Here is a 14,550-nt window from a genome sequence, read left to right as displayed (position 1 = left end):
TAATTATTTAGATGATATTTCTCAAATCAAATCGACCGTGGCCTGATTGTATGTGCCCCACTACGATATATTATAAAAGAAACAGATTGTGAATAAGGATAGAGCTTCTGGGATATTTGTATCATAATCTTATCCTCCCGTAGCACAATTAGTAATGAATTATTACATCGGCAAATTTCCAAATCACAGTAGAAAGACTTTTATAGAGAGAGTATGCACAGTCGTAATTGCACAAATATCTGTCTTATTTGTGGATAGTTATTTTTACATGTCTTCGTACTTTCTCTTCTTCGTAGACACAGGATCGTTTTTCATGTCTCTGAAATTGTCGCAACGTTGCATTCAGTAGTTGTCACCAATTATACTGAATTAATGTGAATCTATTTAAAAATTAGTCATTTATCTATTTCGGTATAGGTATTGAAATGCTGAACGTAGCCATGTACGAACGAGAGGCACAAATATTTAAATCATAAATTTGTATTATTGATCGGAAAGAAATTGCAGTAGAAGTGTATGATTTGGTGGCAAACCTGCAGCAAGGAGTTCACCTGTGTTGTTCATTTTTCTTCAAACAAAGCAGTCTGTTTTGCAATCATGCTCAACACTCGAATCTTACCCACACTGGACAACCATGGAATTTTATTTTGGCGCGACTACGGTCTTCCGTGCTCCTAAGTGCCAATAAAAATCACAAAAAACAATAGATCCTTTTTTCCTGATCAATCAAGTATAATCGATTATTTTTTTAAAATCGATTAATCGATCGATTAGATTATTCTTCTTTGCAATCGGTTTTTGTTTTTTTATTCCCATTAATGACGCAATACAATATCAAATTATGTAATTAAGGTATTATAAGGATTATTATCATTTCTTACTAAGTATCTATTTGATGTAATAAGTGAAAGATAACTAAATATTTTCATTTGAAACTGAAAAATGGTTTGCATGAAACTATAAATTATAACAAATCTTTTCCACCATTGATACTAACGTAGTCAAATTTACGAAATTTTGATTTCATTTGGATCGTTTCAAAAAAATACGAAATAATCGATTAATTTTTATCGATTCAATCGAGTTGTATTCGATTAAATCGTTAAAAATTATTCGATTCATCGTTTATTTCGTGTTTTTTTGAAACTATGCGTTTGGCACCAAAATTTCGTGAATTTCAGTACGTAGTCTTAATAGTAGAAAAGTTTTTAGATAATTTACAGTTTCACTCAAAATATTTTTCAATTTCAGGTAAAAATATTCTTTTATCTTTCTTTTGTTAGATTAAATAGGTACTTAGAAAATAAGACAATGATAATAAATGATACTTTAATTACATAAATTGATATTCTATTGCGTCGTTCATGGGACTAAAAAACAAAAAACTGATTGCGAGGAAAAATAATTGATTATACTCGATTGATCGGGAAATAATAATGCATTATCTTTGGTTATTGAAGCTATTTTCAATATAAAGTTTACGACACATATCATCATACATAGTATTAAATTGTTAACCTCATATCAGATTTTAAGTCCAACATCTCTCTCATTCCACAGGTTCTCAGAAACCACGCTAGGATACAATTTACTAATGCATTCATGAAGTTTAATATCACCCCTACCCGCTCTATGCATCACGATGGCGCTTTACAATACAAAATCAAAGAAACTTCTCGATTTTGTCATCTAATGACTCCAACAACAATGATCTTGGCGACGTTCCTGTTGTTCCAAAAAATTTTGTGTCTATCCCTTATGTCGCTGACCTTTTTGAGTCGTTGAACAGAATTTTCGCTAGGTACAAAATCCAGTTTGTTGGAAAAAACAAGCATGACTTATCCCCATTTTTTTACTCAGGCAAAGACCGTTTACCCTTGGACAAGCGCTCTTGTGTGGTTTACAAAATTCCCTGCAAAAACTGCGACAAGATATACATTGGGCAAACAAGTAGGCAATTACATACTAGAATTAAGGAGCACAAACGTAACATTCACGGCCGAGATGAAAATTACACTGTTTTAACCAGACACTCCATTGAACTAAACCATGTCTTTAATTATGAACGAACTAGCGCATAGCGTCTTAGCTGTGGAACCGGTGTATTACAAACGCCTTCTTCTTGAGATGGGTAACATTGTTGCACATCCTCTTTCAGTTAATTTACGTCAAGATATTGAATATCTCAGTAATATCTATGGGCTATTCCGCGTCAACCGGATCAGTCATCTCTCAGATATTTTTTTAATTTGGCATGTGGATTGTGTAGGGGGAGTTAGATTTTTGTGCCAAAGCGCGGATCTCATAATGCAAAATTCAATTTTTTATTAACAATAACAAATTAGACTCCCATTTTTTTCAAAAATTCATAACTTTGGCAAAAAATTAGATACAATATATTTTTTTTTTCAAATTACGCGGAAAGCTCCATAGAATTCAAAAAAAAATACGAAATGGTAAAAAAAAGTTGTTATCAATTGTTTATTTAACAATTAATTTTTCAAAGATTTTTAAAACAGTGACTGACACGATCAAAAAATTTTTTTAAAATTCTGACATGTTCCTTGAACTGTACTACAACCTGTGAATTAATTCCAGAGGGGTGTTTTTCTTCGTTTTTGAGTAAAAAATCATTAAAGGTGTCGATGCGCGTGAAATTGCGGCGCGCCGAGTCTCTACATAACGGCGGGCGGCCGGTTGCCGTCCACCGCTACCCCGCGGTGGCGTCGCAGCGCTATTTTAGAGTCATTTTCACGATGTAGGACATGATTGAAGAATCTGAAAAAAATACTGTACCTTCACAAGGCTTGCTCAAAGCGATAAGTGAAGTTTCAGGAATGTGTTTTTCACCGTTTCTTTATTACAGAGATTCAAAATAACGGTTACACACCATGAGAGTGCACATAAATGATAATAATTACATAACTTGCTACTTATTTTAAAATAAAAACACATTCTTGAAACTTCACTTATCGCTTTGAGCAAGCCTTGTGAAGGTACAGTATTTTTTTCAGATTCTCCAATCATGTCCTACATCGTGAAAATGACTCTAAAATAACGCTGCGACGCCACCGCGGGGTAGCGGTGGACGGCAACCGGCCGCCCGCCATTACGTAGAGACTCAGCGCGCCGCAATTTCATGCGCATCGACACCTTTAATGATTTTTTACTCGAAAACGAAGAAAAACACCCCTCTGGAATTAATTCACAGGTTGTAGTACAGTTCAAGAAACATGTCAGAATTTTAAAAAAATTTTTTGATCGTGTCAGTCACTGTTTTAAAAATCTTTGAAAAATTAATTGTTAAATAAACAATTGATAACAACTTTTTTTTACCATTTCGTATTTTTTTTTGAATTCTATGGAGCTTTCCGCGTAATTTGAAAAAAAAAAAATATATTGTATCTAATTTTTTGCCAAAGTTATGAATTTTTGAAAAAAATGGGAGTCTAATTTGTTATTGTTAATAAAAAATTGAATTTTGCATTATGAGATCCGCGCTTTGGCACAAAAATCTAACTCCCCCTACACAATCCACATGCCAAATTAAAAAAATATCTGAGAGATGACTGATCCGGTTGACGCGGAATAGCCCCTATACGTCGGTAATACACCATTTTTTGTTCCCCTAAGTTACCTATTGTGCATATCTGTACTCTATCATCAAAATTGTCTTGTTTTCGCTTCTATGTTCCTAGGCCATATCTATGTCTGTTACTGGCCCGTAAGCCTTCTTCTTGTCCGACCGTTGTTGTGTCAACGTCTCTAACGGTCATCTAATTTCAATGTCGTTCCTTCCTTGCCAGTAATTTTGTTCCACGATGTGTGCTTGGGAGTTCTGTATTGCACTGTATAATGTAACAGTGTATTTCAAAATTTTATTTTGTAAAACTTGTTCATCGGTATGTTCCACATCATGCTTTTTTATCCAAAAAATTCTTGCACCAGGTGATTATAATAACGTTTTCTGTCAAATTAAATCGCATTCACTTAGTGATGTATTTTCTATGTTAGCTATTCGTTAAGTTGTATATTTAATTTTTATTTTTAATTTAATTATTATTTATCTACTTATTAATTATTTATTTCTTTTACTTTTTTCTATATATGTTTTGTTTCTTCCTTCTCACCTTCTGTATATAACCTTGGCTTGTTCTTGTGACAGATTATCATATGAAAAAAAATTCGTTCTGGGTAGGGCCCCCACCCGGGTCGAAACGTTAACAAATTTACGTCTGCTTCATTGTCCTTCATATCCAAGAAACAAATATTTATTCATAGTATTAAAGTTCGAAACCAAAGTTTGGATGTTCGGCTGTTCAGAAAGTGACGTCACCGAAAATTTTTTTTGTCTTAACGTTATCGATCTATAGTAATTGTCGACGACGAAAATCAGCCGAATTCCTCAGTCTGGAAACAACCGCGCAGTAGAGCGGACGGATGAGAGTCGTGCTCCGCAAATTTCGAGTACCGGGTTCTCAACCTCCCGGATCCCGCGCTTCGGGTCCGCTACCTGGTGAAACTCGACTTCCAGGACAAGCGCTCCGTAGTTACGGCTGTCCAGGTCCTTGACCTAGTGACTTTTGACTTTCAGGACTATTTTTCAAGTTTACAAGTTTGATTATTGAAAACGTCATGGTCTTGTACTATCAAATCAATATGCATGCTTCAGACAACATTTTGAATCCGAAAAAAATCCGATCGACTAGGATCCACAAATTACAATTGGTGAGTATTAGAGCTAAAATTGCTGTGCGTCGTGTTTCACAACTGTTAGCACTTAGCTGATTATTCTGTGGTATTATTTGACGAAATTTATTGTCATAAAATCACAATACGTTATACTTACATGCATGTGTAAACGTGATTTGTAACATTATATAGAAAAAATCTTACGGGCAGATTCGGTTTGCGTCACATGCGCAAAGACAGTGTTTATTCTGTATACTGTGAAGCAAATACCAGACTTTTTTGGGGAGTCCATCGTGCCCCAGTCTCCCCTAGAACTATCATATGGCATATGATAAAACACTGACAACTAGTAAGCGAGCGCACGAGCTCAAAAATCAGTTACACTAGGCATCCGACCCCGAGCAAGCTTTAGCGAGCGAGGGTTTTAAAGCTAGTCTAGTCTTATAGTCCGAAAGTTGACGAAAATTCTTGATCGAACTGATCATTTCTACGATGCTGGGAATACTACCACTAGTATATTTAGGCTCTCCGCGCATCGATCGTATAGATATAGGGCTTAAATGAAGACTCTTAACATCTAGCATCTTACGAAACTTGTCAAATCTTGAATTTCATCGTGAGAGGGAAGAAATAGTGATAATATTTTCGCCGGGTAGGCAAAAGGCTTTCTCTTCGCGGTAAAAGGTAGTGCATCGACTCGCGCGCGTTTACTTATTTTTTGTCGATGAACTTGGTGGGGTCGGTGACTGCCGATCTTGATGTCTATAAGTTTCAAGACTGGATTAGTCAAATTGGAAAATACCTTATAAATTCTCATAACAATCGTATTTCTTGATGAAAAATAGAAAAAGAAATTGCTTACACAACATCATATGAAATACATGTTTCATAACGGAATCCATGGCATTGAATATGTACTCATTAAAATTCATAAACTTCAATATGTGAGCGAAAATGGGGAAACCTATTCGATATTATTAATTTATTATTTCTGAATTTTCGTAAAACTTCTAATTGAAAATATATCAGTATATACTAATAAAATTACTTTCAACACATAATCTATTTAACTTTTATCTGCATTTCAATCATAAAATCGCATTTAAGTTTGATCCTTATCCGTTTTGATGAGCATATTGCGAGAATTACCTTATAAATCTATTGAAACGTAGAACACGTTCTCCTAAACTGTCGTATCAGAAAAATTGCGCATCGTTCGTAAACCTTCACCAATTCAGACATACTGATTTATTCATGTAATGTACTTTACAGAGTTACATGCCGTATAAAAACTTGATAGAATATTTCGAAGATTACAAAAATTACTCTTCGCATCAAGAATCGCATTTATTAACTGGAACGAAATTGAAAATGTTATGAATATTAACTGCAGATTGATGAACTGTAGGATTTACTGTGGTACCGGCAGGGTCCTGCGTTTCGGAAGGACTTGCTTGAACCCAGTTCATTTCTACACTCGACCGAACACGAGGTAATTCGCAAACGTAGACGAATTTACTGTTGCAATTATCATCGTTCATCTTGCCAGTGGTATGAACGTTGACACAATCTTCGCCTTGCGATAAATCGTTTGGTTCCCCTGGTACCCACCCTTCAAATCCAGCTTCGATCAGCGTTTCGTCGTGGATAGTTACAAACTCGCCTTCGTGATAAAAGTCATGGACACCAACCCAACCGTTATGTTTGCCCGCTCGATTAATGAGCTGACCGATAAGTTCTGCCTCGGCTATGGAGTTGACTATTACTAGGGATGCATTTTCGTCGTGACAATTCCGCCGGGCATCATTCCAGCTCACGACTTCGGTATGTAACTTGTGAGCACCAATCCCGAGTGTGTATCTACAATAAATATAAAATATACTTTTTTCGAACACCTGCTGTTGAAAATTATGTACAAATGTAATGCTATATCTTAATTAGACACTAAGGCTTTCTTTGGCGCATGCGCTCTTTCGAATAACTCAATTTTACGCACTGTGTCATTTAGCATAAGTTGCCTAACCCCTAATTTCACTCGATATCAGTGGCACGTTAATAGTTTCTCAAATGAAACTTTCCTTGGCAAGTGTTGGAAGTGGCGTGTATTACACGTGCCACGGCGGATCCGAGGGGAGGAGACGATCGCACCCCCTAAAGGCTCGTATATTTGTAATTATTTTACTTAGGCTTTGAGCCATATCAGAACTTCAAATTTCAAGGCTCATTTTCATGAACCAATGTTGCGAGAAATATTAATTTTTTACTAACCTAATATTGCCTAAAAATATTGCATAATTATAAAATAAATTTTTAAAACCATCTAACAATATGGAACAATGTCACATCAATATTTTTATCATTATAATAATTGCTCTTTCGTTTGGATTATTAATTAATTAAGCGTCATTAAATAATATTTCTCGTAATTATATATCACTTCATGAAAACGAGCCTTCAAAATTAATTTTATAAAATTGTTCGCTATTTTACTCACATTAGGTACTTTAAAATACATCTATGGAATCAATGGAAATCGTGAAATTAGAGAACTTGTTAAAATATTTGTGTTATTGTATATAAATGTCATTTTAATACCGATGGCACAGGTAACTACTCTCCTAACTTCTACTGTTATAATCATTTACTTCAAAAAAAAAAAAAAAAAAAAAACGGATCGGATCGCAACGAAGCGATTTAGTACGATTTTTTTGTGTTAAGACTGTTGGTACTGACTCTTCTCAAGTGTTGGTTGTCAAAACAGTGCTCAAACATTATCTTTAGGAGGACAAACCTTGACTTGAAGGTTGTAAAGGAAACGTATTCAATTTTTATGTACAATCATGAATACTTTTCAATTTTTATAAAAATGTTTTTAATTTAAAATATTCTAACTAGATGCATATACGTATTAATGTCTAGCAAATCTTCTGATGTCGAATATGCCAATTTCATCAGATATTTGTACAAAAATAAGCTGCATGGAAAGTTGTGCAGAGTGAAAGAGACAAAGAATTTCGAATATATTATATATGTATCTTTACTTCGGTTGCAGTTTTCGCGAGGTTGATCGGATGCGTAGCTGCATCTAGTAGTATACATGCTCTAAGGAATACAGCGCTCGCTTTCGGTCACGCTGCAAACTTCACACTCGTCCGAAATCGCCCACTTTTCGCACTAGTAACACAATATTCTATTTCTGGCGCATTATATAAATTTCGATAAAAACTGCCCATCACTCATAAGATAAGCCTGTGGAGTAAAGGAAGACCGTCTCAGGAAAGTATTTGGATAAAAAATTGTTTATCAAAATGACACTGTGAGGTGAATTCTGAAATTGGAATCAACCATTTTCGACCGTGAAATTACTTATATAGCGTAGGTATATTTCCCGATGTGTACAATCACTTTATAAAGAAGCTAATAGTACTCGACATGAATAAAATTGCACAAAAATTTCAGCGAAGTACACATTTCGGAAGGTTAACAAAATTTTGCCTTACATGTAATCAGCCCGATGTTGAGTCGCCTCCTTTTTCTTAATTGCAGTCGAGTTATTTGAGTTAGTTACCGGCAAAGCGATAGAAACTGCGCCAAAGAAATAAGCCCATCCAAGTAAAAAATACATGAGTGTGCACGACATGGTGACTCCGCAAGATGTAGGACCAAATGCGCATTATAATGATGGCCACTTGATCAAAAATAATCGATGCATCTCCTTTCTCCTTTCGTATATTTGTTATTGACAAATTGCCAGGCACTTGGCTTATCCGATTGCTGCTCTTGACTTGTCTTTGATAAACTTTTTAATCTAATTTAAAATAAAATTAGGGCAGCAATGTGTTTGCGGTTTTTATTTTTGCTATAAATGCTATTACAATGCACATCAATGACATGTCGCACCGCATTTATATAAAATATTAAAATTAAATCTCGATGAAATAATCCTGATACTACCATTAGCTACAATATAAATTATAAAATTTTCAATTACCTTTAAACGATGTAGTGTAAGGCGTTGCATGAACAGATGCTTGTCGAATAATACGCGATTTCATCAAATAACTTTCGTTATTTCGCCGATGTTCCTCGACATCTCTTACATGTTTCGCACGAGCAAGATTTTTACCCTTGATGATACTCTGTGGTTGAAATGCTATTGACTGATTGATTGGAACCCTGTTTTGATGTCCATCGTTTACTTGAAACTAAACATTAAAAAAAAAAAATTGTATATTGATTCAATAATTATTTAAAATCTTATTGAGGGATAACTAATTATTTTTTTTCCTTGTCTTCATTTATTTATAGTCACTTTGGCATTTAACTTAACCTGATATTTACTAAGTTTCATGTTATTTATTTATTGATTTTACTTACATTTTTTGGCAAAAATCATACACATATAAATCAGGAACAATTACGAATCATCACTTGCTTTTTAATATGAACAGTTTTTTTTTAATTAATGATAAAAAATTTTTATTAGGAAGTCCCGTTTACATTCATATTAAAAATCTTTTCAACAGTCTCCTTTAGTTCATACATGCGCTGGCGCCACGGTCACGTACACAGCGGTCGTGCCCACGGTCGCGTATACAGGTCTGGGAACTCCCATATATTTCGTATACCCCACAGTGTGCCTCTATCTGAGGCACATGTTTCCCACATTGGCCGCAAACGCGCGGAGCGCTGCAATCTCGGGGGCACGTGTGTGATAGAGACAGACCGATATAGACCGTGGCGGGACTGTAATGCGCCCATGCCCCTCCGTCACTAGCGACGTGGCAAAATTTGGAAATATCGGCCTCAGTTAGAGGCACAAGTTTTTGGACGGAGTTCCCAGACCTGTGTACACGAACGTGGTCATGCCTTTCACTAGCTGCAGTTGGCCCTAAAACCGACAGTGATGGAAGCTGATTCACGTTATAAACTGTATCAGAAATGGAAATATTACAATAATCTTGTCAAATGAATATATTAAAAAATATAGCAGTCTCCTAAAGAGACACTCCTTAACGTGTCAAATACTTATATGTAACGCGTGCAGGCAGTAGGATACGAAACCGAACTTAGTTGAAGGTGCATCATTGGAAGTATTGCTTGACGTCGCTTCCATCGCGCTTGACCAGGTATAGTGATTTGGCCGGGCCATTGGAGAACTGCAGAATTTACAAACCTGAGTCCTCGATGCGGGATCGTTTCCTTAGACCAATTCAGAAGTGTCTTGGACCAGGTATCAAGTATACTGATTATTCTAACTTATTCTATTTATTGACAAATTCTTTCTCGAGCAAATTGCTGCGTCTGGGTTTTTCTGCTTGAGCACCTCAAACCACCGTCAACCACCTCCTCCCCCCTCCCCCCTCTCATCGTCCTTATCGTCATCGTCCTCCTCGACCACCGCCGATCACCACCAACCGCCGACAAGAACTTCCTACCCCGTGCAACCACTCCCGAATACCTCCAAACACCCTCTACCATCTCCGTCTACCTCTTGCACCCCTTGCCACCTCCTACGACCTCTTACGACCTCCTACCAGCTTCTACCACCTCCTACCATTTCCGAACACCTCCGACCAGCTCCTACCACCTCCGCCATGTATTCCATAATATTAATATTCATATTTATTTCAACAACTTTTTATTTGCTCTCTCGATCTTGAATTTTCGTAGGCATAGAATCGAGACGCTGTTTTTGCTAGTCGCAAGTGAAGTATCTACGTTGGGTTGAGAAGAAGAATTGTTTTTCCTAAAGTGTTCATATGGAACAAAATTCAGAGTAACTGTAATACATCCCAGATGCACTAATTTTGATCGAGATCAAATGGATGCTCCGTATATGAGACAGTATTTAACGCTGTGTCCTGATTTAAAGACGTAAAAAGGTGAATGTCCCGCAATTTTTGTTTTTTTTGATAGGGAGAGAAAGAACCAAGCTTCTTAAGACTTTGAGTGTATTTTAACAAATATTTGAAAGGTACGAGCAAAAATTGTTATCATCCAATTGTCGCAGAACGGTAGCGTTATTAGCTGACCCGTTAACTGAAGAATACATCTTTAGTCAACGGCTGACCATCGAAGGGCCTAGCCGTTTGAGTCTGGAATTGGCAGGAAAGATAAAGTGCGTATTTTTTGTCTGAAATGTAAAAACTAAAATCGTAATACATATCATATCATCGTACATCATCATACAACATACATCATACATCATGCATCATACATCATACATCATACATAGTATTAAATTTCGAAACCATAGTTTGGATGTTCGAATGTTCGGATATTCTGAAAGTGACGTCAGCCAAAATTTTTTTTCTTTACGTCATCGATCTATAGTAATCGTCGACCACGAAAATCAGCTAGCCGAATTCCTCAGTATGGAAACAACCGCGCAGCAGAGAGGACGTACGAGAATCGCGCTCCGCAAATTTCGAGTACCGGGTTCTCAACCTCCCGGATCCCGCGCTCCAGGTCCGCTACCTGGAGAGACTCGACTTCAGGGACAAGCGCTCCGTAGTTTCTATGCTCCAGGTCCGGTTCCTGGTGAGACTCGACTTCCAGGACAAGCGCTCCGTGGTTTATATGCTCCAGGTCCGCTACCTGGTTATACTAAACTTTCGGGACAAGCGCTCCGTGGTTCCTGCACCCCAGGTCCACTACCTTATGGAACTTGACTTCCGGGATTAGCGCTTCGTGGTTCCTGCGCTCTAGGTCCACTACCTGCAGGAACTCGACTTCCTGGACAAACACTCCGTGGTTCCTGCGCTCCAGGTTCGCTACCTGGTGAACCTCGACTTCCAAGACAAGCGCTCCGTAGTTTCTGCGCTCAAGGTTCACTACCTGGTGACACTTGACGTCCAGGACAAGTGCTCCGTAGTTTCTTTGTCCAAGGTCCATTACCTGGTAAAACTCGACATCCAGGACAAGCGCTTCGTAGTTTCTATGCTCCAGGTCCACTGCATGGGGAACTCGACTTCCAGGCCAAGCGCTCTGTAGTTTTCGCGCTCAAGTTCCACTACATGGTGAAACTCGACTTCAGGGATAAGCGCTCCGTAGTTTTTGCGCTCCAGGTCCACTACCTGGTGAAACTCGATTTGCTCGAAATTTTAAAAAGCTTCGTTACTTATCTCCCATTAAAAAAAACAGCCGACAATCAACGCTTCGCTCAAATCTTATCGTATTTGATTGATTTGAAAGAAAATATGTGTACTTTTCCCGATCTTTCATACGGCAGCATTTAAAGAACCTGGTTTCCACTTTGAACTGACATAAAAGATATTATTTCTTCATTATCTGATTTTATGATTGATCTTTTTTCGGTGTTACCTAAATATTTAGTTATATAATTATTCATTGCTATCAGTTTTTAACCACTTGTATACGATAATAGTACAAAATGAATAATTGTAATCAAATACTATGTTACTATTTGTGCACGGTAAGTATAACGTTTTTATAATATTTAATGGCAACTGTAATTATATTTTATCTGAAATTTTGTTAACTTGACACTTACAATAAATCATTTAGATTCGTTTTCCGCGCAAGCCCAACTTCAGTAGCTATTAATGCGCTAATAAAATTTCTATAATTATTTATAATTTTCTCGCAATCTTGTCGGTGAAATGTATCGATAAGAAAATTATACTAATCGTTATATAATATTGTTGATGTGTCCTAATACTGATAATATTTATTAGTATTCGAGGTATGACCCGAGGTGGCTAGCAGTGGTCGTTGGATATGGTTGGCGGTGGTTGAAGGTGGTCGGAGAAGGAGGAGTAGGCGGAGGTGGAGGGTCAAGAGGACGTGGAGGACAAGAATGAGAAGAAGGAGGAGATGGACTTGGGGGACGAGGTGAACGAGGAGGACGGAGGTGGTCGACGGTAGTAGGAGTAGGGGTAGGAGTAGGAGTAGGAGTATAGGCTGATTCCATTTGAAACCGCCAAGCAAGGTCGGGACGAAAAATTCAAACGACTTGTAAATTATTTATAATATTTAATGGCAATTGTAATTATGTTACAATTATAATTTTTCAAAAATGTCATGTTTACAATAAATTATTTCAATTCGTTTTTCGCGCGAGCACAAATTAAGTAGCTATGAATAAGCTTATACAATTTATTATATTATTATTTAATTAATTAATTAATTACTCAATTATATTAATCCTTACCCAATATTTTTGATGTGTTCTTATACTGAAAATATTTATTACTATTCCAGGTATAACCGAAGGTAGTTAGCGGTAGTTGGAGGTGGTCGGAGGTGGACGAGGATGAGGACAAGGAAGACAAGGATTTGTGCTCGGTGAGTAAAACATTTTTATAATATTTGATGGATATTATAATTATATTTCATCTAAAATATTTAAAACTTGTCATGTTTACAAAAAATTATTTCAATTCATTTTTCGCGCAAGCACATATTCAGTAGCTATAAACGCGCTAATACAATTTATTACATATTAATTGATAAATTAATTATAATAATCCTTACATAATACTTTTGATGTGTTCTTAGCTCAGCGAAACTTTAATAGCTGAGTTGGCATTGAGAGACGAGTTGGAGTATGAGAAGGAGCTTAAAAACCAGTTTATTTCATTGCTTCTCGCTGTTCAAAATCGGCGTAGACATTACCACGTGACAAAAAAGAGAAACCAAATACAAAATAGTAACAGCCCTTTGCCGCAGCATAGATCCATACAAGATTCCAAGGTAGGCATCTTAGATTTACGAGCAAAGTCTGATTAGTACTTTGTCAATCTTGTTAGACCTATGAGATATGTTTCTAAACTGACAAAAATATATTGGACATTTACAGTATTTGACAACAGTGATACCTTATCACATGGACAGTGGCCCACCTGATAATCAAGCTTTACAAGTCCTCATTAAGAGTAAGTTTTACAAGTTCTTGGTAACAGTACCAACAATTATTTAATAACTTCATTCGAAATTAATAATATGTTTTTGTTTTCAGTATTGAAGGCTATTGATGAGGATAGTCCAACGGTGCCCACATTATTAACGGACTACATATTAAAAGGTGGGTTGATTTCTTTCACCTTGTCTTGAATCCGTGCGAGATAAACACTTGTATATTTCACGGTTCAGTTATTATCATGAGGTTGAAGTTCGTAATGTTATTCGGGCGATGAATTTTTAGAAAAACTTGGAATACAACTTCAGGATTGTCTGGGAATAAGTAAACCGTAATAAACCAAATTGTAATCATATCAAGTTATCACTAATAAGCAATTGCGGGTAACATATTAGCTTACTTTTGTAAGTATTTATGAATATAGCCTCTATGAATATTCATTGTTGGTATATAAGGTCTGGCAACGTACCTACCTTCTGTAAGAGATGTTGAAGATTTTTAACATAATTATATTTCAGATCTGTGCCCCACTTAGTGATCCACTAGTACATATCCTCCGACATGACATCGCTCCGCTACGTATGCAGAAGAAAAGATTTATTAAGATGCAGATTGCTCCTCTCTTCTTGCCATTGTGCTTTCAGCCATTGTTGTGCTGTGTGTTTAAAATTTAGGACAGTATATAATATAGAATAACATGTACATCTACGAATATAGCACTGCAATAAATCTTATAGAAATGAGCTCACATTGAGATTTCTCTGTATTTATAACTCGACGCGAGAAGGCAAAAATCAATGTAATGCCATCTGTAAGGTAATTGGACTCGTATTTGCACTACGAGAACTCGTTGGGCATTTTGCGGTGAAATTTGAAAAATTGTTGTACAAGAAATTAAATAACTATAAAAATGGATAAAAAATATTATCTCTAATAGTGAATGTAGCTAATACAGCTTTAACCGTGTATTGATT

The 14,550-nt window shown here is 36.4% G+C and overlaps 2 protein-coding genes across 3 annotated transcripts; one reads left to right on the top strand and one right to left on the bottom strand.

Annotated features, from left to right (window-relative positions):
• Positions 1-5,897: 5,897 nt before the first annotated feature.
• LOC124307389 (hemolymph lipopolysaccharide-binding protein-like) lies at positions 5,898-8,382 on the bottom strand. 2 transcript variants are annotated; one of them, XM_046769024.1, is made up of 2 exons: positions 7,734-7,953; positions 5,898-6,552 (listed from the first exon to the last, which is right to left on the bottom strand). In XM_046769024.1, the coding sequence occupies exons 1-2, from the start codon at positions 7,775-7,777 to the stop codon at positions 6,027-6,029; spliced, it is 570 nt and encodes a 189-aa protein (XP_046624980.1). In that variant the 5' UTR covers positions 7,778-7,953; the 3' UTR covers positions 5,898-6,026. The 2 variants fall into 2 exon arrangements, with proteins under 2 accessions (XP_046624980.1, XP_046624979.1); XM_046769023.1 differs by lacking the exon at positions 7,734-7,953 and adding an exon at positions 8,193-8,382 and having other exon boundaries at positions 5,912-6,552.
• Positions 8,383-11,214: 2,832 nt separating this feature from the next.
• LOC124307964 (fasciculation and elongation protein zeta-2-like) lies at positions 11,215-14,319 on the top strand. The gene is made up of 7 exons (XM_046770215.1): positions 11,215-11,235; positions 11,404-11,595; positions 12,931-13,002; positions 13,216-13,410; positions 13,517-13,592; positions 13,676-13,741; positions 14,095-14,319. Exons 1-7 carry the CDS (start codon positions 11,215-11,217, stop codon positions 14,109-14,111), a joined length of 639 nt encoding a protein of 212 aa, XP_046626171.1. The 3' UTR covers positions 14,112-14,319.
• Positions 14,320-14,550: the final 231 nt, after the last annotated feature.

This window comes from Neodiprion virginianus, chromosome 6 (genome assembly GCF_021901495.1).
Source record: "Neodiprion virginianus isolate iyNeoVirg1 chromosome 6, iyNeoVirg1.1, whole genome shotgun sequence".
Lineage (NCBI taxonomy): Eukaryota > Metazoa > Arthropoda > Insecta > Hymenoptera > Diprionidae > Neodiprion > Neodiprion virginianus.
This window is presented reverse-complemented; position numbering and strand designations above follow the sequence as displayed.

What these genes read in the sequence shown, in the direction of transcription:
- LOC124307389 (XM_046769023.1), bottom strand. Translation starts at nt 8,332, where the DNA reads ATGTCGTGCACACTCATGTATTTTTTACTTGGATGGGCTTATTTCTTT. An exon ending in CAACATCGGGCTGATTACAT is followed by an intron (nt 6,553 to 8,192) that starts GTAAGGCAAAAT and finishes TATTTATTGTAG; the next exon opens with ATACACACTCGGGATTGGTG.
- LOC124307964 (XM_046770215.1), top strand. Translation starts at nt 11,215, where the DNA reads ATGCTCCAGGTCCGGTTCCTG. An exon ending in TGTCCAAGGTCCATTACCTG is followed by an intron (nt 11,596 to 12,930) that starts GTAAAACTCGAC and finishes GTATAACCGAAG; the next exon opens with GTAGTTAGCGGTAGTTGGAG. An exon ending in GATCCATACAAGATTCCAAG is followed by an intron (nt 13,411 to 13,516) that starts GTAGGCATCTTA and finishes GGACATTTACAG; the next exon opens with TATTTGACAACAGTGATACC.